We start from the raw sequence: 27,920 nt of genomic DNA on the forward strand, positions 1-27,920 counted from the left end.
ACACAGACATTCTGTGCATCACCAGGGACTCTGTTTCTTCTGAGGCACAATCCCTAGAAAGCTGGCTGACAGGGGACGCAAAGCAGATCCCTGGGGCGCGCTAAACCGATCAGCATGCAGTAGCAACAGTCAAAACAACAGCAAGAACAACGCCCAGCCTGAGCTCCTGGTGTTCCTGCCGTCAGACGCACCACCCCACCCAGAGCCAGGACTCAAGAGCCCTTCTCCCACCTGCTGAGCCAGCTCCTAACCCCAGGCCCGCCTCCAAGGCCTCCCAACCTCTGGGAGGATAGGCTTCAGCAGCACCCATCCACTCTCACTCTCACCACTCTCAGTTCTCAGGCCCCTCTGGAATGACCTCCGCACCTGGGCAACCCCAAGGGGAGCAAGCTTACCTGTCAGCATCCCCAAGGCCCAGGGAGGTGTTTCTTTGTAGGGTCTCCCGTACCACAGCCATCCCATCAGGGAGCCGGTTCAGGCGGCGGGTGTAGAGGCCAAGCCCACCATCGGTCATGTACCTTTGAAAGGAGAAGAGGAGGATGCAGATGTATGGTTAAAAAGCAAGTCCTGCAGCATCTTGCCGCTCATATCCAGAGGCCCTGCACGGTCATCCTGTGCTCCAAGGGGAAAGGAATTGAGGCTTTCCCGGGGCTCTGTCACTGATTCAACCCAAAGGATCACCAGCTTGCTAGCAAAAATAAAACTCAGTTAACCCAAACTCAAAGGAATCTATGAAACAGAAGGGAACTAGGGAATCACATTAATTGTCAGATGTATTCATGACAGTCTTTTTAATGCCAGCAATTATATCAGCAGGTGTTTTACCTAAGAACTGTGAATGGAACTGACAAGTCATTGGCAAATCATAGGGAAATAAACTGCAAGACAGCACAGTGGAGAAAGTAGATGAGGTTTTAAGAAGGGGTGGAAAGAAAAGGTGGAGGATACAAGAGCCACCTTTGTCATCAGGGGCAAGTTGCTTCTCTGAGTCCTGGGTTTTACATTTAAACTATGTGATTATCATAGCTTTCCTGCATTACAAGGTGGACATGAGAATGAGTGAGATAAGGGACACCAAAGTGCTCTATAATTTGTATGAGACCATATAAACAGAAGAAGTTATTAGGATTGCCATCATATTGAAGTGCCTACAATGATGAACTTCACCTTTGATACTGATGTCTGTTAAGGACGTTGTCTCAAACTCTCTGAATAACAACACCGAGGCTCACTGACTTTTCCAGATGCCTTGGGGTTGCCACAGAGCTATCTCCTGATGAAATCAGTGTTGTCAGGGGAGGGATGGACCCTTGGAACTTTCTGTATAGATGGCTGACTATCCCAGACCAGTTCCTGAGAGCTTCCTCACCAGTAGGAGACAGATCAGGTCCAGAGCAGCTTTACTTCAACTATATTATCTCCATCTCAACACCCTGTAAAGGAGACTGCTTGTGGCATCACGCCAATCTCCAGAGGAGAACAAGAAGGCAAAGCAAAACTTGGGCAAAGCCAGAAACCAAACTCAGATCCCTTTAATTCCCACATGGGCCCCATCAGATAGACCTGCAATGTGTCTGAAAACAAGAGTGATTTACATTTCAAGAACACTAGTGAATGAGCCGTCATTTTCCTTAAACAGTCAGCTGAGCGATGTCATGAAATGTTTCACTGCATTTGATTTTTCGGATGTAAACTATAAGGGGGTAGACGCTAGGGGTTCTCAATCCTTGAGTTTCTTCTACCTCTAGTTTAGGAACTTCTTAGGATATATCTTAGAAAAAAGTGCAATTCTAGGATGCTGGGCAGGTTTTCCAGGACCAATAAGTTCAAGTGAGGGGTAGAGAAGAAAGTTCTCACCGGAGCCATTTTGGTCAAAGGACTTCCGCTCTTGGTCGAAAGAAGAAGCTCCCTAGGGCAGCTTCCAGGTTACCATGTCTGAACTGGATTTCTCTGATGTCCCCGTGTAATCAGAATTAATGAAGATTCCCCATTTATGACGTTAATGATCACAATGCCAACATAATGGGAAATCTGTTGGAGTCAGTCAAACCAATAAACTGTGGTTGCACCAACAGAACAACAGAAGAGACTGAATTTTTCACTCAAGTGTACCATTTTTTAAAAAAGGTACCCTGTGAATATATTACAAACCAGTGAATTATACACTTTAAAATGGTAAATTTTATGCTATATGACTCAATTGCGGCTATAGTTATAATTATTTGTGTAATGACTTTAATGCTGGCCTCCCACACTGGATAGTAAGCTCCTTGAACGCAGGGACTATTCTTATTTTGTTCAAATCTATACCCCATGTGCCTAACACATACTAAATGCTTAATAAATATTGTTTTTTTTAAAATGAAGCCGAAAGACAGCCATGAGGTGAAGTTTAGCAAAACATTTTGAGAGGACACCAATTACAGGTTTTTCTTCCTCTTAAATAGCAGCAAATTCAACATCTAAGACATATGGCAATTGAACTGACTATCTGCCAGTCTATTCACCTGTCCATCCATACAGCCACCCACTAATCCAATAGATGCAGAGGCCCAGGGTTCAGCGGTAGACTCCGTGTGTGCCTCCAACAATTAGCATAAGGAGAAAAAAAAAAAAAAAGCCTATAGCAAAATGTGGCGTAGTCTGCCAGAGGCTAGACTTTGTAGTTCAAATGTCCTTTCAAGGAGAATTCAGCAGAGGACCTTCTGCAGCAACAATAAGCAAGGCAGTGAATTTCGATTTTAGCAAAGCCTGCCCAGGCACAGAGATAAACAACAATTTTTCAACTGGAGAGATCTTGTCAAAGGACAAACTAATTTTAGCATTCATTTATTTCCCTGATAGATTTTTATGGCTGGTGAAACAACACACATGGGCGGGCAATGACAGGCACCCGGGCATGTAGACGAGGTCCACACATACACGGCCCTGGCTTCCTGTGAAGGCCAAGAGCAGAGCCTGGTGATCATTCCAGAGGGGGATGCTGAGGCGAGCTGCAGCCCCTAGACTGGTAACACCGGGCTGTGCAATGAGGTTGTGTCGGAAAATGACCACCAATGAAGATGGAGGGCCTTGGAGAAACGGGAATGGATGTGCTAACTTAGCTTGTCAATTGCTGCTGTGAATTCTGATTTTGTAGAGGCAGAGAAAGGGGAGGAAAGTCCAGGATAAATCAAGGTCCTCTGCCTTCTCAAATGCACCAAGGCCTGAATGCCAGGGTGTTGAATCCAACCACAGTGACAATGATCCAGTGTGTGCCCCATGCAGGCGAGCGAGTGAGCGAACAAGAGAGAGAGAGAGGTGAGGGGGAGAAGTTCGTAAGGAAAATAGGGAATTTACCTCTTCTCCCAGGGGCTTGTAAAAATATATTCAATCATGTATTTTTTATAATAGTCTTCAAAATAAATTCTGCACATACCCTCTCACCAGGAGACAGCGCAGCACTGGAGACAGCTGTCTCTAGAACCAGCCTCGCACTCAAGAGCCTAATTTAAAATACTGGTTTCTAAATTACCATCCACCAATTAGCAACAGTCTGATTTTCAAAAAGCTCTGTATGTACTTTCAATAACTCTTCTAGTCTCAATGAAAAACATACTTTTTTTTGTTCAACCCAAATTTTTATAGGAACTGACCATAGACTACATTAACATAGACTGCCTTAATCAAGTTCATCCCTTAAGAAAGCATGATTTAGAGACGAAGCAGTCACTGGTGTTGATCCAAAACACTAAGCCCTTGAAACAGACAAGGACACAGAAAACAAACTATGGTTACCAGGGGGGTAGGGGTAAATCAGGAGTCTGGGATTTGCAGATATCAACCACTATATACAAAAATAGAAAAACGATAAGGTCTCACTGTTTAGCACAGGGAACTAGAATCAATATCTTATAATAACCTATAATAATAATGAATATGAGAAAGAATATATATGTGTGTGTATAACTGAATCACTATGCTGTACATCAGAAACTAATGCAATGTAAATCAACTATACTTTAATATAAATAAAATAAAATTAAATTAAATAAAATTAAATTAAAATACAATAAAACACTGGCCCTTGCCCAGGAAGCCTGTGTTCGAGAAGGCTCAGGAGGCAAGGAGGGACAGCCGCATCCCAACTTTGGGAGCTTTATCAGAGACTCTCAGTGGACAGAGATGCAATGACTTGCCTGAGGTCATAAGCAAAGGAACCAGCTGATCTGGGGACCGAACCCCTGAACACCAGTGCCACACTTACCTTCTCCTTGGGGAAGTAAATAATTAGTGCTGGAGCCTAATGAGGTGCAGGTAGCAGCCTAATGTTGGCTTGGTGGGGTCCTGACTAAGCCACTAAGCAACCGAACAATTTCCACATCATCTTCTTAAGCTCTGTAGTGATGGGTGGAGGGGGCTCTCTCCCTCCACCTGACCAGAGGCCCTTGGATGGAGAGCGGGAGCCTCCGCTGAAGAGACAGGGTGTCCGTGGGCTGTTTTTCTTGCTTTTCAAGGCTGGGCATCCTGGGCTGGCCCACGAGCCTCAGAGTTAGGAAGCATGGCTCTGTTGTCAGAGTCCTGAGTTCAGAGTCTCTCCTGCCCCTTGCTAGCTAAAGGCCCTTGTGCTTACCCTCGTTAAAAAGAACTAATGGTTATTGATGCTTGCTGGGTACTGTGCGAAGAGCTTCACAAAAGTCTTGACGTTTCAGCGTCAAAGGAATCTTATCAACTGTTATTTTTAAGATGAGGACAATGAAACTGTGGCCAAGATCACAGTGCAGGAAGGTGGGTCCAAATGCCAGCTTTGTCACCTATGGGGGTAATTTCCCTGAGTTTCAATTTCCTCATCTGCAGGATGGGTGAAACCACATATTAAGCTCACCGGTCTGTGGTGGGCTGACTGAGACAGTGTGTAGGAAGCCCAGTGCCTGGTACATCAAGGGCCCTGAAAATTTATTAGCTGCCGTTACGAGAGCAGCAGCAATGGCTCATATTACAGAGCAATGACTCTGCCTTCCCTTTTCCCCTTTCAGTTCCACAAATATCACATACCAGGTTCTGTGCTAGGCTGGGGTTACAGAGACAGAAAGACCTGGTTCCTGCCCTGCCCTGATGAAGCGCAAAGTCTGCAAGGGTCTCAGACATGCCAATAGGTAACTCTCTTACTCCATGAGGAGTGGTACTCCAGATGGATGTATGACAGGCTCTGTGTACACACAGGAAGAAGTCACAGAGGGGCGCTGTTGAAGATGGCCTCTGAGGGGTGCATAGGAGTTTGCCAGCCAAAGGAGGAGGATCCATCTAGACACACAGAAAGCACACACAGAAGCAGAGAGAAGTAGAGAGGAGGGTAAGGGGATGAGAAGTTGCTCACTATTACTAGAGCAGCAGGAACAAAGACAGGAACTGGGCTGAAAAGGGGACTGGGGCACAGTCGGGAAGGGCCTGGATGCCAGGTGAGACTGAGAAGGCAGTGCGCAAATGAGTAATGAGTTCTGGCTTTCGTTTCCAAGAGAACACGGACTTTTCAGTACCTCCACCATTCCACACGCCATTTTTGGTAAGCACTGTCTCACTGATACTTCCTTCTACAGATTTTCCAGAACACACTACCTGTCTGGATTCTGTCTGAGTCACTCCCGACCTTTGGGAAATGACCAGACTTGCAGGGTAGACCTCACCACCCCTCTAGCTAAAAGAGACCTGTGGAGACAGCAGGCCTAATATAAGGAAATTTCTCAACAAAATAGGTGCATCCTATGTAGCTATGAAAAAACTCTGGAATCTCACAGGACCTGTTAGAACAAATACGCCAGATTCTGAGTCCAACGTTTACTCAGCAGACCTCTTCTCCTCCTTTAAATGTAATGAGGCAACAATATGGAACAAGTGAAATGGGTCTGTGAGTTACCTTCGGAAGGAGAGCAAGATGACCCCTCATTCTCAAAGTTCACAGTTCGCCCCAGCCTGTATAAGGAACACAAGTGGACTGTCGCTCATTATGAAAAAAATCACCTTCTATCAAGAACTCAGGGAGGAGAGAGGGGATGAGATGGGCAAGAAATGTATGTACTAACCTGATCAAGTTCATTGTATTTCTATTTTTTAATTAGTTTTTATTTTGAAAATTTTTTTGGCTGGGGGAGGTAATTAGGTTTATTTACTTATTTATTTATTCCTTAATGGAGCTTCTGGGGATTGAACCCAGGACCTCATGCATGCTAAGCAGGCACTCTACCACTGAGCTAGACCCTCCTCTGAGTTCACTGTATTTCTAATAGAGCACAACACTAAAAAAACAAACAAACCCTCAGATGCAAGAAATGAAAGCAATATAAACAGAAAAAAAAAATCAAGTCTGGGTGATTACTTTTCTTCAAAGACATATCAGTCTGTCTTTATTTTCTGGACACACTTTTGGTTTAAATGTGAACATAGCAAAGAAAAATGGCACAGAAGACATATATATGCAATATTCCTTGCCAACAGCAATATAAATATGTGAACATAAATATCAACATATGCTTTGTTGCATAAGATTAAAAAAAATGATGTGGGCTGATGAAAAATCCTTGCATTTGAGTGTTTCATCAACATCCAAGTCCCTAAACAATAAATGCTTTCACAGTGCTCTCTACTCCATTACAATAGGCCTGACGTTTATATTCTCAGTTTATTAGGATGTAAATAGAGTTTCTGGACAAACCTGTAAAAGGATCCATTTAGTTTAGGGTCTCTTAGAAATCAGATGAATAAACTTCACTCTGCATCATAGAAGGACAAACCGACAAGACAGTCTAACAAAGTTGCCTGAATCCTTTTGAAGAAAGCCCATCTTTTTGTCAGAAAAGAAGCTGTTACATTTGACTTAAAGGAAGAAGAGGATGCATCTGAAATGCAAAAATATAGTTGGAAAAAACTGGATTTTTTTAAAGTTGTCAGTGCTACTAATAAAACTGCAGCACTCAAATTGAGGCAAACACTTACAATTTTACTAAGGAAACACTTGGAAACCGCTTTGCCCTCAGTTTTTAGGCACAGAAGCTGAGGCCAAATATGGCCCATTTCATTTACCAATCCACTCCCTGCCACGTTCACCTCCAGGTGGAAACATATCACAGAGTGATTCTGAGACTCACAGCATAGGCTTAACACGTTAAAACCAAATCAAGGCGAGTCCTAATCAAAGAACACGGCGCTGCGGTTTCTCTATCCTGGGTTGTCCCCAACTGACACACAATGAAACAAAACTTAAAGCAGCCTTTGGAAAGAAAGTCTCAGGTTCGAATGTCATCCTTGATTAGGTTTTCCTGCAACAATAGGACTTTATAAATAATACAGACTAGACAGCACAAGTAATCAAGAAATATTTCTTTGGTGTTCATGTCTTTTGGGGAACTCCTCCAACAACTGTGCTGGCAGAGGCTGAGGAGGACAGGCACCCAGATCACCGTTTCCTAACTTCCTGCTCCGTGCGGGCTGGGGCACCATTCAGCACCGTTCCCCACTGCGCTCTAGCACTGCAGGCTCCTCAGAACATCCTGGAACTGGTACCTGCTCCTTTTCAGAGGGTGTGAGAGTTCAATTATCATCTCAAGCAAAATCTGCTCTGATTTTGATCAAGCCTGGAAGAGCCACCTGAGGCCACAACCATGAGCCACTGGGGCTCAGAGCACAGAACACAGCCATGGCGAACAGATGTCACTGCAGGGAGGTTCCTTCAATGGCTGGGAACCGCCAATCGGGAGTATCCACAGCTCTAGGGACACCAGCCACTTCTGGGGCTCACCTGCAGTTCACTTCCATCTCCCCGAGTCGGTCCTGGAGATGAAGTGCGCCCGATGACGGGGAAAACCCTGGCTCAATCCTCTGACCCCGGTTCAGCAGGAGGGCTGGCGCGCGGCAGGAGTGAGCGGGCTCGGGACGTCTGGAGCCTGTGCTGGCCACCTGGTCCCCGGAGCACGCCTCTGCACAGCGCTACAAAGACGTTGCTAAGCTAGTCAGACAAGAGCTCAGCTCCAGCGGGCCATGGGGACAGAGGTAGCAGCAGGAAAAGGCAGGCCTGAGTAAAGGAGGGGCCTAAGGGCCCTAGAGGGCCTCGTTAAGCCTCACTGGGGTGAACTGGTGCCACAGACTTTCCTCCCGAAAGCTAGGTGCGGCAAAGCGGGTTGAAGGGAAGAGAAATCTCAACACCTGCCTCATCTTCCACCTGCTGCTCAAAATGCGGGCCACTGGACCAGTAGCTCCAGCACTGCCCAGCAGCGTTGCAGAACTGTGGCATCACAGACCTCCTGAGTCAGACTCCGCGGTTCAACAAGGTCCCCAAGTGATTCTAATGTGCGTTAAAAACTTGGAAGCTGTGGTCTAGGCAGTGGTTGTCGTAGTGGGCAGCATAAGACGACCCACAGGGGTGGAAATTACCACGCTTCTCCTTATATTTGTCTTATCACATCCCTTGTAAATCCTACGTATGTGCAGGTTTTAGCATGTACACAGTATTTTAATAATTTAACAACAAACGCAACGTCTAATGGAGGAACAAGCTCTTTTTGACACAACCAAAACCAGTTTAGAGACCACTACCTAAAGCAGAAATTCCTAAATCTTCCTAAGTTACAAATCCCTCTGAGAAACTGGTGAAAGCTACAGAGCCCACCTCACCTCGGTGCAAAATGTGCATCACTGCCGAGGCTCCACGTTCGTGGCCCCCATGCTGAGTCAGGGTAGAAGTGGATGCTGGCTGAGTCTGTCCCTACAACATACTCCAAGTTCCCACAGAGTGAGATTTCTGCTTGTGTTTGCTGTAAATGAACTCAGTGGTGGCACGTGGCACTGCTGTAACTCGCTAGTCACCCCGAATTTTAGCACACAGACGCGATCTCAGCACTGGGGTAGGTGTGGGCTGGCCCCCACCAACCTCCTAGCAGAGGACAGACTGATCAAGCGGGAACATTCCTGTGTGGTGATGAAACATGCTGCCAAGTTCCTCGCATCTTTTGCAAAAGGCAATGCAGATTTTTACAGATTAAACAAAGTTCCACCTAGGGCTGATTTCCAGAGCATTTCGCTTTAGCTTGCCTAAGGATCTATACATATATCAACTCTATACGGATATATTTAAAAATCCATAACTGTGCTAATAAAATATGCAATCACTCAGAGAGCCAGGGATTCTAACAATGTATCCTATTTATCACCCCTATTTAAATAAACACACATTGATAAATTTTTCATTATAGCCCGTAACTATGTTTGCTTAAAATCGGAGTTGGCAGGGCACCCTCCTGAAGAAAGGCTGCACGCTTTGCAAATTTGACAGTCCCCGTGTCTGGAATTTGGCCTGGCCTGAATCCGCTTTACTGTGGTTCAACTGTCAGTGTGGGATTGCAGCAAGCATTTCCAGCACTAGCAGGAAGCTTTTTGTCCACCTACTGAAAGATGAAACACACTCGAGCACACAGGAGACGGTTCCCTAGACAAAGCCCCTTTAAGCTCTTTCTTGGAATGAAACAGATGGTGAGAGGAGACTGACTGATATCCAGGAATTCTCAAACCTCAGAATATGCCTGAATCATCTGGGGAACCTGAGAAAAACACAGATTTCAAGGCCCCAGCTTCACAGATGCAGAATGCCACGAGTAGGGGCCCAGACTTAGCATTTTTACATAGAGCTTATTTTTTTAAGAGCATTTTGAGGTTCACAGAGAAACTGCACAGAAGACAATAGGTCCCATTACACCCTCCCTCCCCTACCGCCAGTTTCTCCTAAATTAACAGCCTGCATCAGTGTGGTACATGTGCTACAACTGGTGAACTAATACTGATAAAATTATTATTTGATACTCATCATTATTTGATAGTAATAACTAACATTACGAATTATGATTAATAGTACTGATACGTTATTAACCAAAGTCCGTCTAAGAGTGCACCGTGCTGTACAGCTCTTTGGTTTTTTGCAGGCAGTCAGGATCAAGCTGTCAGAAATGCTGCTTTAAGTCTTGAGACCTGGATGGAGCAGTTGTGAGCTAGGCTGGCCCCAACTTCCCTAGGAATTAGAGTCACCATCTTGTGACTACAGTATGATGGCAATTTAAATTTCAAATTCACGTAAACTAGTCTTGGCCCTGTACTGTTAAGGGGACCATGTGCACGTTAAGAGTACCCGATTCCCGATTCCTAATGGCCCCTCTATCTCAGATCAAGGCCTGATAAGAGTTGTTAGAGCTCTAAGTTTTTTCTAAAATATTGCTAACTCTTGGTCGTGGACTTTCTGGCCTACAGGCCCCAGAACAGACCAACTGTGGAAACTGAGACCGGGCAGGGACTGAGGGGGCAGTGCCAGGGAGGCTGAGCGCAGAGTCCTGGGAGCAGCATATGGGGGGCACAGCTGGGGCATCGTAATTAGATGCCTCGACCCTGGAAAAGCCTTACGCTTGGTTAAAACAATCCACCCTCCCAGGCACTTCTTAGACCCTGAGACCGCGTGCCAATCTTCTGGACGCTGCCACACCTTATCGTTCCTGCAATTTCTGACAAGACCCCTCCACCCCACCCCAAAGTGCTCTATGACACAAGAGCACTCCCTTGCTATTCGCCTAAAGTCGGTGGAACTGATGCCCGCATTCAGGGCTGTGTGTTCCCTTTCAAAGAAGACTAGAGGCTCCTGACGGTGGAGTCAGACATCCAGAGTCTCCTTCCCTTCCTGTCTCATGGAGACGCCCCCAGGTAACAGCCAGCATCACTACTGGACTGGGCAGAAGCCAGCGAGCCCTTGAGTTGAGGCTCATGCAGGTTTCACTTTGTCTTATCTTGGCTGAGGCTGAAATGCTCAGGTGTTCTGAAAACAGGTGGAGTATACAGGTGACTAACATAACTTGGGGACAACCCTTCTGCAGACTGAGGCACAGAGCAGGCCTCGGAGCCTGGAAGGAGCTAGGGGGCTGCAGGAAGTGCCACATTAGAACCACATGCAGGCTGCAGCCCTAGAGATGGTCCGCATTTTGAGGCCCTGCTGTGAGGCAGGCACTGGCCTGGGTGCTTGGGACACAAGAATCAGGTGAGGGGAAAAGTGTCGCTGTTTGCATGGGGTTCAGCAAGGCCCAGAGTAGGGAGAAGGGCCAGAAAAGCCTTCGTAGAGGAAGAAATCCTTGATTGGAATCTTGAAGGATAAGAAGGTGCTTGCCAGTAGCCCTGGGTTGAGGGCAAGGAAATTAAGATAGTTCACACAGACATACATGCACCAATACAAAGGATCTAAAAATAAAACGTACAGTGGATTCACTGAATTGTCTCAGATGCTAAATTCCTACCAGGTAGTATTTTCATTAAGAAAAGCATCATTCTGGGCACTCATTCCAAGTGGAATTCAACAAATGTATTTCCAATATAAGGAAATCCACATATAGGCTTCTGGGCTTCAAGCACAGGGATTAAGCCAAAACTGGGTGACCGCAGGATACTCGAATTACCTGCCAGTAAATCCGACAAGCCCAGCAGACACAACAGCTGACAACACAGGATGCCTGACCCTGTGCTCTTTCCCATGTGTCCCCGAGCCCCGGTCACCTTCGGGACACCGGTTCTCTGTGCAGGTGGGCTCATCGCCAGGCCAGGCAGGAGTTTGAAAAAGCATCTTCAGCGTTACAAATTTATCATTGTAAACAAATATCCTCACACACACCCTAACCCCCATGCAGAGTGTGATGTCTTTATGTCAAGCAGAAAGGGGCATGCGATTTTTAAAGTTTGAAAAGCACCGAGTTAAGATTTATGAGGATGGGAACCAGCCATTTTCCTCCTGGGAAGTTCAGATTTTGAACTATTTAAGTACCAGGCCTCCATAAGAAGAGAGGCTATCTATGCACGTGCTGTGCAGCCTGACAAGTGGCCCAGGACACAGCCACGTGGAGGGAACAAGGCTGCAGCTGAGAGCACGGATGTGGCCCGTCTGCGCCCTGAGCCACAATAGGCAGATCTCACGGCTGCCTCTTTGGGGTCCCACTCCTCCCCGCAAAGAGCTGCACTGCATAATCCTGGTAATATAGGGCATGTTGAAATTCTCCAAGTCTAAAAAACAAAACAGAGTCCTAAAGTGAAAAAGGCATCTTTAACAAACCAAGAGCCTCCAGAAAAAGGAAAAATCAGCCCATCCTCCGGCTGGGCACATCCCGAATAATGCCTGGGTCCCTCCCACACAAGCCCACAGGAAAAGGGCCGTTCCTACTAAGGCTGATGATATAAAACATACATGCTGAGTATCTGGGGGGTACAGAGGGAAATGAGACATCCCTGCTTCTATTTAGAGAAAAGTGAAATAATATTAAGCCATGTTAGCTAAAGGCTCCAAGGAAGACTTCTAGGAAGACGGGGGCCCCCCAGGCATGGGAAGCTAGTAAGAAAAGGTTTAGAGGGAGGCGTCACAGGCCCCACTCAAGGGCAGCACCAGTCCAGCCCCCTGTGTAAGGAGCAATGTCAGTGCCACCGCAAAGGGCTCATGGACCTGAGCTGAAGTTAGTCACGTTGCCCCGTGGCTAAATTCTCTGTCGTCCATGATTTCCTAAAAAGGAGTCAACAGTAAAACCGGTAGAGCAGGGAGTTCAGTGTGAAAGGCAAAAACTGTCTCCCCCTAGAACACCAGCATGTACGGGCCGGGACGGTGCCACAGGCATGCCGGCAGCAAGGACAGGTGTGTCTGCCCGCAGCAAGGCGGCTACTGGGGCTGGGAGGCTACCTGGGCATGAGACACCCAGGAGCCAGGCGTCCAGGCAAACCAGCAGCCTGGGGACAGACAAAGGGCGGCCCAGGGCTGTGTGTGCCCGAGGCGGCAGGGGCACCTGGCGGAGGCAACTCTCTGGCGGGGAGGGCGGGCTGCGAGGGAGCCGAAACCCAAGCCAGTGACCTCCAGGGCAGAAATCAAGCAAGAGCTGGTGGCTGACAGGCTCCTCAAATTACCTCCTATCAGGGCAGCAGGAGCTGCAGTCACAGCAGCTGTCTGGGGCTGCACAGACACAGGGGGAGCAGGGGCCTGACTTTCTCCCTCTTCCACTTGTCCAAGTGTTTCCACTTTCACAAGAATGGGAGACAGACCAGCTGAAGCAGTCATTCAAGCTGGGCAGGGCCAAAGCCCAATCGTCTAGACTCTGCATAGTGAGTGTGAGCTTGTTAAATGCTGTAACATTTTTACACTTTAAAAAACTTTGAATTTCACCCTACAATCTACAGAGCGTAACTCACAGGAACAGTTCGGCAGGTGTGCACACCCTGAGCCAACAGTGGTTCTTGTTAGCCACGGTCCACTCTGCCTCCAAACCCCGATATCTGCCAGACCAGAACCTGCAGCAGGGGAAGAAGCTGGGTCTGATGTTTGTGTTTATTTGAAGGGGGCATGGGTGAGAATATTTTTAGAAGAGACAGCTTTGGTGCCCTGCTACCACTCCCAGGCTGGCACGACCTGTGGAAATCTGGCTTGTCAAAGAGACCTCTTTTTCCTGAGCACAATGCCCAGCTCTGTTCCAACCTTGTTAGAACCTCAGTGATTCCTGTGGGAACTGGACGCCCTGAATCTTACACCAGGAAGAACTTTTAAAGGTCCCCTCTCTCAGCATCTCATCTCATGCAGGAATCCCTTCTGCAACACGTGGACCTGGGTTTCCAGATCCTGCTTAATTACTCTTAGGAACGGGAGGCTTGTGTCCTTATGAAAGAGCCCACCCTAGTTTGGACAGGTGTACTTTTCAGCCTGATTTTCATTACACTCATTAATGGTCACTTTGGTGTCTAGGAGACGAAAAATGAAAGTCTAATGTCCACCCACAGTTTGAGTTTGATCCTCTGGAACCTATTTCTCTTCTAAGCATGTCTTGTGCCAAGCAGATTTAGTTTCTATAAACATTTCTATTACATCCCGAACCTGTTTCCCTTCCTCATCATCCTTCCCTAAAGAAACCTTTGCCTGATTCTGAACCTCTTCAAACTTGCACCAAGAACAAAATACACTCTTGTTGCCTCCCACATTATTATCCTATTAATCCAGTTGATGGCTGGGATTTATAGAGCTCCCTAAAACCTAGAAACATCTCTGGGTCCACTGTACATTGTCCCAACTCCTGAAGCAGAGACCCGTGAGCATCTTCAAATGGTGGTTCCCCCATGTTCACAGCGGCACTATTTACAACAGCCAAGACATGGAAGCAACCTGAAGGTGTGTTGAGAGATGACTGGATAAAGAAGTTGTGATACATACACACACACACACAATGGAATACTCCTCAGCCATAAAAAAGAATGAAATAATGCCATTTGTAGCAACATGGATGGACCTAGAGATCGTCATACTAAGTGAAGTCAGGCAGAGGAAGACAAATATCATATGATATGACTTATATGTGGAATCTGAAAAAAATGATACAAAGAAACTCATTTACAAAACATTTAGAAACAGACTCACAGATATAGAAAACAAACTATGGTTACCAAAGGGGAGGGAGGGGGAGGGATAAATTAGGAATTTGGGATTAGCAGATATAAACTACCATATATAAAATAGATAAACAACAAGGTCCTACTGTATAGCACAGGGAGCTATATTCAGTAGGTTATATATAACCTACAATGAAAAAGAACATATATGTATAACTGAATCACTATGCTGTACACCAGAAACTATCACAATATTGTAAATCAACATACTTCAATTAAAAAAAAATCAAATGGTGGTTTCAGGCAGCCAGATTTTGGAGTTATTTGCTATACAGCCATAGAAACTACAACACAGAGTTTACCCAGCAAGCAAGGTGGAGCCACAGAGAAATTATAAGCAGGTCGTAACGTAATCAGATTTCTGCTCTAGAGAGATTGTTCTCGTCTGGGTGGAGGGTGGATTTGTTGGACAAGTTCTGAGATCAGAGGCAGGGAAAGCAAGGAAGGGACGAAGGCAATCCTCTGGGGGAGAGACATGAGCAGTGTGACAGAGAGAACCACAGCAGGAGATTGTGAAGGCAGAATCCATCCACCTTGGTGACTGGTCTTCCAGGAACAAGGGAGCGGGAGTCTGAGATTCTTTCCGGGTTCTGGCTGGGAAGAAAGATGGATGCGGACATACTGGAAGAGGAACAGCTTTGAGGGGGAGAAGAGGAGTTAGATTTTCAATATGTTTATACAACTTCCAGGGTTTTCAGTGAAAACCCTGAGGCACAGCGGCTGTGCCTGCAGTCAGTCTGCCTGCGTTCCAGTCCCGACTCCCGGATTCATCGGCTCTGGGCGAGATACTGACGCCCTCCAAGCCCCTGCATCCTTGTCAGAAGAATGGGAAGAAGACCACAGAGATTCCGGGGAGGCCGACTGGAGACAATGTGTGTGAAGTGCTGCACGTGGTGCCGGGCATTTAGAAACGCTCCAGGCGGTAGCTGCTATTATCATCACCATCCTTATTATTAACTGGGAGGTAGACTTGGTCAGAGGCTGGCAGGTCCTCTGTATGCAAAAGGCCTGGCTGCAGGGCATCACATGAGAGCCGTTCCCAAGGGACCTCGCACACACCTCTGGTGAACGAGCAGTGAGACCACTCAACCGTGAAGTCTGTGTCCACTTCTAAAACAGCTACGCCAGCCTGCAGAGGCGGCAGGGAAGCCAGCCCAACAGCCGTCCTCAGTCTTTGTCTTCCTCCCTCTCTCCCAGCTCAACGGCTGAGTGGTTTTAATTAACAGCTCCCACAGAGTAAGGTAAAAGTCACTCGATTAATAAAGCTCTCACTTGCCGTGCATGGTTCCGGGGTCTCCGGGTGGCGCTGAGCTTGTAATTGTGTGTTTTGTTTGGGTTCGCGGTGGGTGGGAGGCTACGCCGCTAGAATTTCCTGGGAGAAATGCAGGTATCACCCCGACAAAGGTGACTGAAATGCCCACTTTCATGAGATTTCACACCCGGAAGCCACACTGCAGTGAGGCGCTTTGGTAAATCAGCGTGCAACACGGCTCAGCTCAGAACCTTCCTGTCTCTGAGCATCTTGGTTTTCGTTTCCAAAACACACAGAACCAGTTTTGTCCCCATTCACTTTCTGCACAAGCACCTGGGGAATGCTGACATAAGTGTTTCTAATGCTACAGTAAAGACCTGTGACATTTAATTGAAATGAATTGTGAAATAATGCTTTCGAGGCAAACAAAAGTATCTGCCATTGCCTCCGCCACAGCCAGCCTCCGTGGTCCTGGCACAAGCATTTGCCAAATATTTCTCCAAGTTCCTGTGCAACTCAGTCCTCGGAGCCTTACCCCTCTGAATACCACCTTCCTGCTCTCTTTATCGCTCTATTGCTCCCAAATACGGCGATGGGGAAATCCAGGGTCTCCATATGTCCACAGATGGCCACTCCTCCTTGGTGGTCTTGCCTTGCATATAATCAGAGCTACAGTGAGAAACCACACTACAGAGTTCCTGGAGCACAGGCTCTGAATTCAGCCCTGCTGACCCCTTGGTTCTAGCAGTTACTACCTGCGTGACCTATTCGAGTAACTCAGCCTCTCTGAGCCTGGTCTCCTTGATCATAAAAAGAGGGTGAAAAACAGCCTTTATTGCAAAGAACTGATGTAAAGAGTGAGACGATATATGTAATGACCTCAACAGAGCACCTAGCACACAACAGAGATGCCAAAGCAGCTGAGTTGTTGTGAAAGACCACACCACTGCTGCAGGACACACAAAAAGACATGTGCCAGCAAGCACTGTTAGCGCCTTCTCTGTGGCCTTCTCCGTCTCAGCAGAACCAACACACTTATCCTGGCCTATGTTTCTGACAACTTGAGTTGACTTCACCCGGCAAACTTCACTGCTCAGGTATGTGAAATTTCTCATTTCAAAACAGATGCCTGGGCGATTCTAAGTACCAAGCTCTGGGCGTGGGGACAGGGACACTGACAATGCAGCAGAGAGAACCACAGACCCCTGTCTCCCACTTGTCCCCAGATCACAAAGTGCACGTGGGCTTGACTTATCTGAATCTTATTTCACTTTGGGCTCTCAAAAGTCATCAGCCCTCCAGGTGTCCACGCCAGGGTGTCTGTCTTACTCCAGAGCTATTTCAGGATTAAGAGAAAAGGTTAAAACCTTAATTTCTCAGGGAGATTTCTTATCAGGACCTGGGGATTCTGGAAGGGATGCAATGATTTTCCAAGGCATGCACTGACTCTTGATTTGTGGTCGTATCTTGGGCAGGATGCACGAGCCTCAAGCCCTCACAGATGTTTCTACAGGCTGATGTGTTGTTCTTTGTCTCTGGACTGCAGGTAAACTGCCTTTTGCCCCCAGAGGACTCATTCTCACTGATGACACGGCAAGGCCTACTACGTGCAGACTGTGATGGCTTATTTTATGTGTCCACTCAGCTAGGATGGGAGATCCAGATACATGGGCAAACATGAGTCCAGATATTGCTGTGAAGGTACTTTTCAGAGGAGCTGAGCACTTAAATTGGTAGACGTTGAGTAAAGCAGATTATTCTCCAGAATTAGATGGGCCGCATCTAATCAGTTGAAGGCCAAATGAGGAAAAAGACTGATGTTCCCCAAGGAAGAGGAAATTCTGCCTCTAGGCTCTTTGGACTCAAGTTGCAACATCTACTTTTCCTCTGGAGAACAATATACAGATCAACTCTGACTCAGTTACCAGAGAACTGGTTATGATGCTCAAGCGTAAGAAATGACATGTTAATCCTCATAATAAATGTTCTAAGTAGGAAGAAAAGAGTAGGAAGCCAAACAGACGAAATAATTCCAAAAAGCCCAAAAGGAATGACCGCTCCACACCATTCTACACATGCCAGACACTTTAGAAACACCATCTCCTTTCTTCCTCACTATCCACCGAAGACATAGGATACCACTGCACAGCTGGGAAACAGACTCAGAAAAGGCAGCACATTCACCAAGGTCACACAGCTGGCAAGCAAGGAATATGAAGTCAGGTCTTCTGACTCTGAGTCTAAAGCTTCTTCCCTTATACTATATCTCCAGAGCAGCATGCTGAGAGGACCACGAGTTCCCGACCAAATTTAAGTTTCTTATCTTGATCTGAGTACAGGCACATATGGCCTATTTTTTTTTTTTTTTTGAGTCTTTCAACATGGGCTTATTGTCTCAGAGCCAAAATACTCCCAACCTCATCCAAATGTTTCTTTTCATCTTCACCTCAACTCGAACTTGGGGTCCTCCAACCTCGCCACCATAAATCTGTTGAGCCACTCTGTAGCTGCCGGCCCTCAACAAGTAACTAGGAAGGGAATTTTCAGTGATCTATCTGCACAAGATAAATGGAGACCGGGTTTTCTGGATGAGAGCTATGCAAAGGCTTCACAGCAAAACTAGGGGGACTTCAGGTCTACCTGGGGCACAGTTCTCTCCACTCAAGGTACACTTGCAAAGCGCTGAAAAGAGATGGAGACAGAGGAGCCTGCAGACTAGCACACACACCAGATAGTGGTCCTGAAGGAGGCAGAAAATAGCCAACTGCAGCAAAGCAACAAAGGCACCAGAATCACACTGAAATTCCAGCATGGGGGGAAGGAAGCAATAGAAGAGCATCCTTTCCATCTCTTCCCTGGGCTTTAAAACAATGAGGTTAACAGTAACCCTCTTGGGTCTTCATTTTTCTTACTCATAAAATGAAAATGCCCCACAGAGCCAGAGTTTCGGGGTTATGGATGGTACCTGGCTCACAGACGGTGTGATGCACATTAGCCCCTACTCCCCATCACCCCTCAGGGGCTCCGGAGGTGGAGCATGTTTTCCCTGGACGCGTCAGCACCCTCTGGTGAGTGGGAGCTCCTGGGTCCCAGGTTTACTCTGATGAGGATTTAAAATGACCAAAAGTGAGGCCCCAGAAAGAAGAGTACCAAATAGTCATTACCAGTCATACTTCAGAGCAAAGCCTGGGACAGAGGAGACACTTGTTAAATGTTTGTTGACTTGAAATAATGAACACACAGAGTCTTCTCTGCAGTGCTGATTAGTGGACCCAAAGCGCAATCTCCCTTGGCTGAACACCTGGGGCCAAGCTGAGCCAGGCCCATAGCGCCTGTGTGTTCTGTTGACAACCTTACCGAAGAGGAGCCCTGTGAGGGGCAGGAAGTCTGTTCCAACAAGACAGCAGACAGTCTAGATGGCGTGAAGGAGAGGAAGGAGCGCCTTGCTAAGCGTGATTCAGCACAGCAGCTCCTCTGCATGGCGTGGTGGGCGCGGGATGGGGTGCTTCCGGGTGCTGTTTCCTACGTGAGCATCCCTAACGATCTCATCGCAAACCCCACTCACCCTAAGGAGATATCTCACAGGGGTTTGGGATGAGTAAGGGTGGAGGAGAGGGAGATACACTGAGTACTTTTATTCTGCACCAGGCACTGAACTAGGTATGAGATTACATCCCATCGCATAGAATCTTGGCAACATGCTCGTTATTATGAGGAGGGTCTGGAAGAGTCCAGCAGCACTTGGCACGTGTCAGCTCACTCAGTCGGGTCACTGCAACTCCAGGCATCATTCTCATTTGCAGAGGAGGAAAGCTGGCTTCCCAAAAGAAGAAAGTGAGAACAGAAAAACCTGCCCTCTTCTCGGACTCCTCCCCACCCCATTGTGCCTCTCAATGCAAACATTTATCACCACCTGCCTTGGGTTAGAACTAAGTGTGGCGCACAGGGTGGTCCCCACCACAGGGCCAAAGCTTCTCCAGGGCATGAAATGGAAGGCTCTGGGACTGGGGTTTTCCTAAAGCCCCAGAGAGCACATTCCAGAGGCTGCCACGTACTCTGCTTAAATATTCAGCTGGCCCTGGTCTGGGGGTGGCTTGGATGCCTGAGACAGTCTGAGGGCACTGGGTGGGTGCCAACAGGCAAGAGGGCAAGCTGGTAAAGATGGAGAGTGCTGAGGACCAAGGTCAACAATTCCCAGCCAGTGTCAGCTTGGGCGCTTCCATGTCCCTTGTCCAAGTGGCCCCAGGTCCGGCAGAGTTTAATGTGAGAAGTCTAACCCCTGTGTGTCTGTTCCCAGGGCCTTACCTGGAGCTGGGACCCCCCTCTCTGGACTCCCAGAATTTCTGACCTGAGCCCCCCTACCTGTCTTGAATTTCCAAACCCATCCCAGGCACCGTTCTCATAAAAACATTCCTCATGCCCTTATGTCTTCATGCCCCTGCTCGGCCTGGCCACTTGTTCATCTTTCAGTGTCCAGCTCCCAGGCCCTGAAGGTGCTGCCACCGCTGCTGGTGGTGGACGCTATGGCAGTGCTGATGCTCTGTCCATGCACACCGGGCTCTGTGCCAAGTTCACAGGCATGAGCCCACTGAAGCCAGCTCGGGAACGTGCTCCAGGACCCAGGGCCACGGGTGGTGGAGCCGCCACGTTGGACTTCCCACGGCCCCCATCTCTCAGGAGGCTCTTGGTCTCCCCCTCACGTCCCCGCAGAGTGCACTGCTCCCACACCATCCCACGCTGACCTAAGTGCCCTCCTCCTTCTAGGAGCTCCCCCCATGCTGTTAGAACCATGGCGGCTCTGGGTCTGGTTCATTTCCCCTGGCCTCAGTGTCTTGAAGCACAGTCCCCAGTACACAAGAAACTCAATAAACACTTTCTTAATGGAATTTCACTGTCTTTTGCCTGGAGCCTCCCCAGAAGGCAGACCAAAGGAAGGGTTTCCAGTTTCCACCTCCAGGAGAGCCTGAATGCTAGAGGGTGTCTCTGAGGACTGGCATGCAAAGGGGCCACCTCAGAAGGGCCTGAGGTATGGTTTTCTTCTCCAAAGCACCCACTTTTGTCCCCAGCTCCCTTTCCTTCCCTGCAGGAGGCGGGTGGGTGGGGGAGATGGGAATGGATTCAAATCTCAAAGGGAGCTAGGAAATTCCCAAGAAGTCAGGGCCTAAGCCCAGTTTCCTGAGAAGACAAGACACCCCTATTTTTTCTCTCTTCCCCAGAAATTCCTAAGCCAACATTCACCATTAGTTATGAGTAACGGTCTGGGCTGCCCATGTCAAAGTTGGACCATACTTCATTTCTCCGTGGGGCTGTTCTCCAGTAAATCTTTTTGGAATCCTGCTCTCTGTCTGCTAAATCTATCGTCATCAACGGTGGCTAGAGCAGGCTTGGAAAGGCTGGAGAATTTCCCTGCTTTCAGCATGCTGTTAGCGCAATTGTTCTTTCTCCTCTGATAATAAAGCCGCCTGCTCGGCTGCTGATAAGGGCTGAGCCATTTCCCACACTCGGTCAATCCGGCGAGTCTGCGGTGTGTGGAAGAAGAAGACGTGTACACGGATGCTGCCCCGGCCATCAGGGACAGCTGATACTGGTAGCCAGAGCCATCCATCAGCCGAACCCGTGTCAGATGACATCACAGCCGTGCAGGGAAAGCCGTTGCTGGTCCTCCAACACTTGGGGAAGTTAATCCTGCCCTGAGCTCACTTACTCTACCCGGGGAGCCGCTTAGGAAAACAGGGGTCATTATGTTTGCCTGGGATATTTAACACCACGGAAAATACCAGACGGGCCAAAGTATTCCTGGTTTCTGTGAATGCATACACCGCTAAGACCTGTCAGTGAGGAAACCCAAGGGGAGCAGAGAGGAATGGAAAGACCTATAGACTGGGACCTGCCCCAGCCCCACACAAACTGGCTGGGCCTGCGGCTTCATGCTGGAGTGCCAGTGTGTTTTTCACACGTGTGTGTGTGTGAGTGTGTGTGTGTGTGTGTAGAGAAATGTAGTTCTTTAGGGCCAAGCAGTTTGCCCAAGGCCAAGATCTGTCTGTCTGCAGGGCTGTCTCCAACTGTCCATGACATTTCAACCTTCCTACCATCCCTGAGACTCACCCAGTGGCTTACCGGAAACCTGGGATTCTCAAGCTTTCCAAGAGCCCCACCAGCCATGATCATTTCAGAGAAACTGACCCAGAGAAACAAGAGCCCATCTTTTTTAAATCCCAGAGATGCTGGCCACACCCGGCTGGAAACTGCCCTGACCCCGTGCCTTTCAGGATGGCCTCACCTAAAATCACTTCTCTTGGCTTCAGGCTCGTTTTGGCCACAAGGCGTATTTTGGCTTCCTTGCCTACCAGTCTGCCAGGAACAACAGCCCGTCAGGGTTACTGCAGGTCTGGTCCGGAAAGACCATGAGGAGTCTTCTCCAGATAAGAAAGAGCCTTTCACGCTATCAATGCCACCTTTTTGACTCAGGGGGTCGCCTGCTGTGTTCTACGCTGACTTGGTGAGAAACGCTTCCCTCATTTGTCCCCTGAAGGTCCCTGGAGGGAGGAAGAGGGACGGGGCACCTCGGCCCCAACCCCCACCCCTGCGGTGTGGGCTCTGGGACCTGAGCTGTCTCTGGTTCCTGTGCTGCCAGGGTCCAGCTCACTGGGACAGAGGTGGTCCAGGTCTGGAACAAGCAGACTGTACGAGACAGGGCCGAGGAGAGGAAGACCACACAGCTGGGGTGTCAAGTTCAAGGGGCTTCAATCTGAAGCCCCTCCTCATCCAGAGGTATGTAACTGCTTGCTTTGCTGACGGTCAGCTGTCTCATTTATTCAGTGAGTATTCACCAGCCACTGACTATGGAATAGGCCCTGCGCCAGCCAATGAAGATAGGGGAGCATCTGAGGCAGATCTAACTTTGATCTTTAAGAGCTGGAAACAGATATGGGCTCTGTCCCTTCCAGAATTAATTAATGCACTGAAACAGTCGAAAAAAATATTTTGTATGGTGCCTTGTTTGATTTTATACACACATAGATATCTGCAATAATTCCAATGCAGTGCTATCAGGGCTATTACGGGAATGTCAAGTACCATGAGGGCCCAGAAGAAAGAATCACCACCTCTGCTTGGATAGAATCAGGGAAGGCTTCCTTGAGGAGGTGACCTGGCAGGCAAAGACAGGAAGGCCACCTAAGTGCAGGGTGTTGCACATGAGAATGATGTACCCTGTCAGGCTAAATGTTTATGCTTCCCCCACCCCCGGCCAATTTATATGTCGAAGTCGTAGTCACCGATGTGATGATATCTGGAGGTGGAGCTTCTGGGAGGTTACTGGGTTTGATGAGGTCATGAGGGTGGGCCCCGATAATGGGATTAGTGCCCTTAGAGGAAGACAAAGACACTCCACAGCTTCTCTCTGCTGTGGGAGGACACAGCAAGCCAGCAAGGGGGCCCTCACCAGAACCCGCCCATGCCGGCACCTGGATCACGGACCTCCAGCCTCCAGAGCTGTGAGAAACAACGTCCGTTGCGTACCCACCCAGTCTGTGGTATCGTGCTGTAGCAGCCTGAGGTGACTAAGACACACCCTGACGTGCTCACAGAACTACACGTAATTCAGCAGGGATGGTTCCTCACCTTCTGAGGGCTCAAGTCTCCCAGAAGGCACACATGGTAGCTCTGGATGGAGCAATCCGACACCTTAACAGGGAAGACTTCAGCCATCAAAAACCAGGCTCTGAAGACCAGCTTGCTCACAACCCCACTTTCTCCCCTACACTGCACTATGGGTCAGGCCACATTTAAAGATAAGTCAGATTCCACAATCTCCACTTTCTCAGCCTTGAATAACACCATCTCTCAGTCTTACGCCAAATATGATGATTTTTTGAATTAAAAGCAAAGCTCAGAAGCACATCCTGTATTGGCCACTAGATGGAGCTATGCATTGTACCAAAAGGATATGAGAGACTAAATTGATTTCCTCCGAATGTTCTGCAAATAGAATCACTGACTTTCACAGCTGGTGGTGGCAAGTCACACAAGCCCAAGGTCCTGAGAGGGCAGGCCTGAAAGACAGACCACTCACAAAATATTTATTAAATTCCTACTTATGTTATTCTCTGGCATTGAGAAAAATAATGGGCCCCTCTGCCTTCTTGGTGCTCCATGTTTGGCGGAGAAGACAGACACACACACACAGTGCATGACATTTCCTGAGCATCCCAGATTCTGCCAGGTGCTCTTCAAGTTCTATCTCTAATTCCGAAATGTTAAAAACGGGTTCCAATTCATTTGGCAGGGCCAGGATGAAATCTCAAATCTGCTTGCCTCTTAAGACTGTACTCTTTCCTCAACGCCACCCAGTCCCTCTCAAATGCTTCCTATGCAAAGAGAAAGGTTCTCACCTAACCTAGGTGTGAACCAAGGGCACCAGAAACACACAAGACAGAGCTAACTCTGACTGAGGGAGTCCAGGAGGGCATCACAGAGGAGGTTTTTTTTTTTTTTTTTTTTTTTTTTTAAGGATCAGTCAGATGGGCTAGAGGGGAAAGGAATTCCAGGGAGAAAGCAGCATGTCCTCTGGCACGGAGCTTTGCAAATGCAGGAAACAGCCTTTGGTAACAAATGGCAGCCAGTCCTAGGCAGTGGGGAGTGTGGGGTGGGTGAGGAGGGAGGTGGCCAGGGAGAAGGCAGGGAGGGCAGCTGAGGGAAAGACCATAAACAGCCTCCCTTGTTCAGTTAAAAAGTTGAGATCAGTTCCCACAGGCAATGGGAAGCCATCAAAGGCTCCTGGAGAAATTTCTGATGTTAAATTTAAATGGTTCTTTTTTTTTTCACCCGGAAGGGGAGGTAGAGTCATACTTTGGAACATTATACAATTCAGTGCCTCCTTTGAAAAGAAAAATAAAAATCTTTCCAAACATATGGACGCTAAGTCTTTCCCTTTAATTTTAGTCTATACCATATGGCACTCTGAATTTTTAGAAGATGAATAGACCGATTGACTTCACAGATTAAAACTTAGTCAGAGACATCTTCTTCTGTTACTTTTATTTCTTTTCCACTAACTACAGCTGAAGCCCAATTTATCAATCTAATAAAATGAAGTAGTGAGGTCAGTCAATTTCTTGTAAAGTACTTAGACATGCCTGGCACATACTAAATGCAATAGAAGGGTTTAATAAATACACATACACAGAGACCAAAGGCATGTGCCATTAGTTTCTTAGTTAAACTCCACGGAAATCAAGTGATGTCAGTCCCCGCTTAGAGAGAACTGAATGATACACACAGGTGCCTGTGCGCTCAGATCCAGTGGAGACAATGAACTGGAGACATCAAAAGACAGCTGCTCTACCAAGATGAGGTACAGTGTTATTTTTTAAATAAAGGCCATATGTCTTCAGAAACTAGAAATTTACTTCCCTATCAGCCTGGCTAAATAAACTCGCTGTAAAGTTTTACAAGAACTTTCCTCAAAGAGCCTCCATACTGATTTATATATTCCTCATACATCAAGGCTGTTTCCACTAAGCCAAGCAAACATCTGGATGAAAACAGCCATCATTTCATTGTTTCCAAGCGCCTGGATCTTTGAGATTGATAAGACATCCAGACCCAGTCTGAAACTGTGTGTCTTTATCAGATATCTGCCATCAATCAGACACAGCCTCAAAGAGAAATCTCATGGTAGAAGGTTAAAAACCCAATTAACTGTAGTGCTTCAAGGCTTTGGGAAGTTGAATGATGTGCTTAATGTCACGAGCTCACGAGGGACAGAGCAGGACTGAAGCTCATCTGCTGTCTTTTTCCCACTACACCAGTTGCCTCAGGATTTTGACTTACTGGGCAGCTTCTGAAGCACAGACTAAATGACTAGTCCTTCCATATCTACAACCTTGTCATGTTTAGAACAGGAAAAAGAACTGAGTACAAAGGACATTAAATGGCGTGTCCTGAACTCTGCATGTAAAGCCAAACCGATAACCTGGCCTCAAAGCAGAAACTCGAGTGCATCTCCAATAGAGGGCAGTCATGTTTGAACAGCGCTGTACAACATCACAACCAGAAGGAGCACTAAATGCCATCTGGGCTGCCTCTCTTCATTGTGCAGGTAAATGTCTACATTAAAAGGGAGGGAGGGGAGTAGAACAGAGTTCTCCGATTTCAATAACTGGGTGGTTTGCTTACATTTTCTGCACTTTTATCTACACTTGCTCTAAGCGCTATCTCACGTGCTAAAAATGTAAGCTTCCCAAAGCAGAAGTGAAATGTAAACATTTGTGCTTTTTTTTTTTTTTTAGCAGGGGCAAAGGCTCTGGTTTGAATAGCTGAAGAAACTAAGCATTTCCCCGCTAAGGTTCAGTTTAGGGTGTTTCAATGTCTCCACCTTGTGGAAACTGTCAGTACTACATCAACATAAATACATCTTCACGTATTGATCGAAAGATTGACCTGAAAAGAAAATGAACTCTTTCTTACAGGATACAAAAATCTCAAAATAATCCCAAAATATTTTGGTAGTATATTACAGTAGTAAATGATAATGGTAACCTTGAGGCCAGGCTGAATACCAAAGGTCTTCTAAATAATAATAGAAGATTAAATTACATGCAACTTTAGTAATAGGTATTCGTTACTACTTCCACACTCATGTAAAACTGGAGACACAAAATGATGCTCTCACTTAATTGGATCATTTGAATTATCAGGCCATTCACTTTCCTAGCCATCCGGAGAGCAGGAACTTGTCATATTATAAGGGTTTGGTGGCTCCTGTCTTCCAAGATTTCACTATGGCATGGTTCTAAAAGTCACAGGCAGGAAGCCAAAGCAACTCTCTGTAAGATTTTAATTAATTAAAAGAACACTTCCAGTCAGACAGGCAGAAATAAGCAAAAGTAAATCAATTTTGAAATAAAGCAAGTAGTTGTGCTATTTCATCACAGCGCTACAATGTCGGGCAAGACGGGGCAGCATAGTGGTTAAAGCGAGACAGCTAGGAAGCCACTGGCCCTGGGCTCTGCCTCTTAACCACTTAACCTGGGCAAGTTATTTAGCCTTCCTGAACCTCAGTTTACTCGCCCATAAGATGGGGATGATGTTACCTCCCTCAAAGGACTATTGTGAGGGTGGGACAGATAATATATATATAGAAAGCGTCCAGCACAGTGCTTGGCACGCAGTGGGAGAACGAGCTATTATTACAATTATGAAAATACTGACTCACCCACGAGGTGCTTGCCCATGAAAACGAGTGGCATGGCCATTCTGCCTGATTTTTATGATCTGTAATTTTGCCTGCTAGAATGTCAGAGAAGGAAAGGATCTTGGAGAACTTCTGGGCAACCCAGATAAAGAGTGATGAAGAAGTAAGTCACAGGCAAGTGGAGTCAACAGATGCATTTCAGTTTACAAGGTGACCTGGAAGTGGGGCAGAAAAAGAAGCCAAGCCTATGGCCACACGCGGTCACAGGCCGGCTCGGACACCAGCTCATCACTCCCCTTGACTTCACCTGCTACAGAGAGGTTGGGCTTGTTCCTTCATTCCTTGAGCTACATGCTCGTTAATTCAGCAATGTTTGTAAGCTCTTCCACAGACAACACACTGGGGATTCAGTGGTGACCAAGCCAGATGCTGCCCCTGCTTCACAGCCCTTCTTGTTGCAAGGAGTGAGCAGGGAGACAGATCAAAACCCATCCTCAGGATAATTTGAAACAGTGATAAGCTTTCAAAAAGAGCATAAGATAGGGTGATGGAGAAGACTAGGCCTGGGGCAGGCTACAAAAATGACTTCAAGTTGAAGGAGCAAGGAGGACCTCTCCAAAGAGATGCCTGCTGAGCAGCCAGAAGGAACCGGGGAAACAGATCTGGGCAACAGAATGCAGACAGAGAAACAGTGCAAAGGCCCTGAGGCAGAAAAGAGTTTGATGAGACTGAGAAATAGAACAAACAGCTGCAGCAGCAGAAGCAAGGAGGGTGGAAGATGATGAGATCTAAGAGGCAGATAAAGGCCAGATCCTGTAGGGCCAGGCAGCCTAAGTGCAAGGCACATTTAAAGGACTGACACAATATGGTTGGTTGCCCAGTGTCACTCTGGCTGCTGGTGGAGCCTTGCTGGAACTGCCCAGCAAGTTACTGCCAAACCTGACTGCCGCCCAGGTTTTGTAATTCACCCCAGAAGGCTTCCCTCCACACACACATGCGCCGAGGTGG

General features: G+C 47.4%; 1 protein-coding gene across 12 annotated transcripts in view; it reads right to left on the bottom strand.

Annotated features, from left to right (window-relative positions):
• The window catches only part of NAV2 (neuron navigator 2), a 690,492-nt gene that overhangs the window by 115,439 nt on the left and 547,133 nt on the right, over nt 1-27,920 (bottom strand). For all 12 annotated transcript variants that reach the window (XM_074372244.1, XM_074372243.1, XM_074372242.1 and 9 more), the window contains one exon: nt 396-518. In XM_074372244.1, the coding sequence (XP_074228345.1) occupies nt 396-518 (123 nt within the window). The remainder of the gene's footprint in view (nt 1-395; nt 519-27,920) is intronic.

Source organism: Camelus bactrianus, chromosome 10, assembly GCF_048773025.1.
Source record: "Camelus bactrianus isolate YW-2024 breed Bactrian camel chromosome 10, ASM4877302v1, whole genome shotgun sequence".
NCBI classification, from domain to species: domain Eukaryota; kingdom Metazoa; phylum Chordata; class Mammalia; order Artiodactyla; family Camelidae; genus Camelus; species Camelus bactrianus.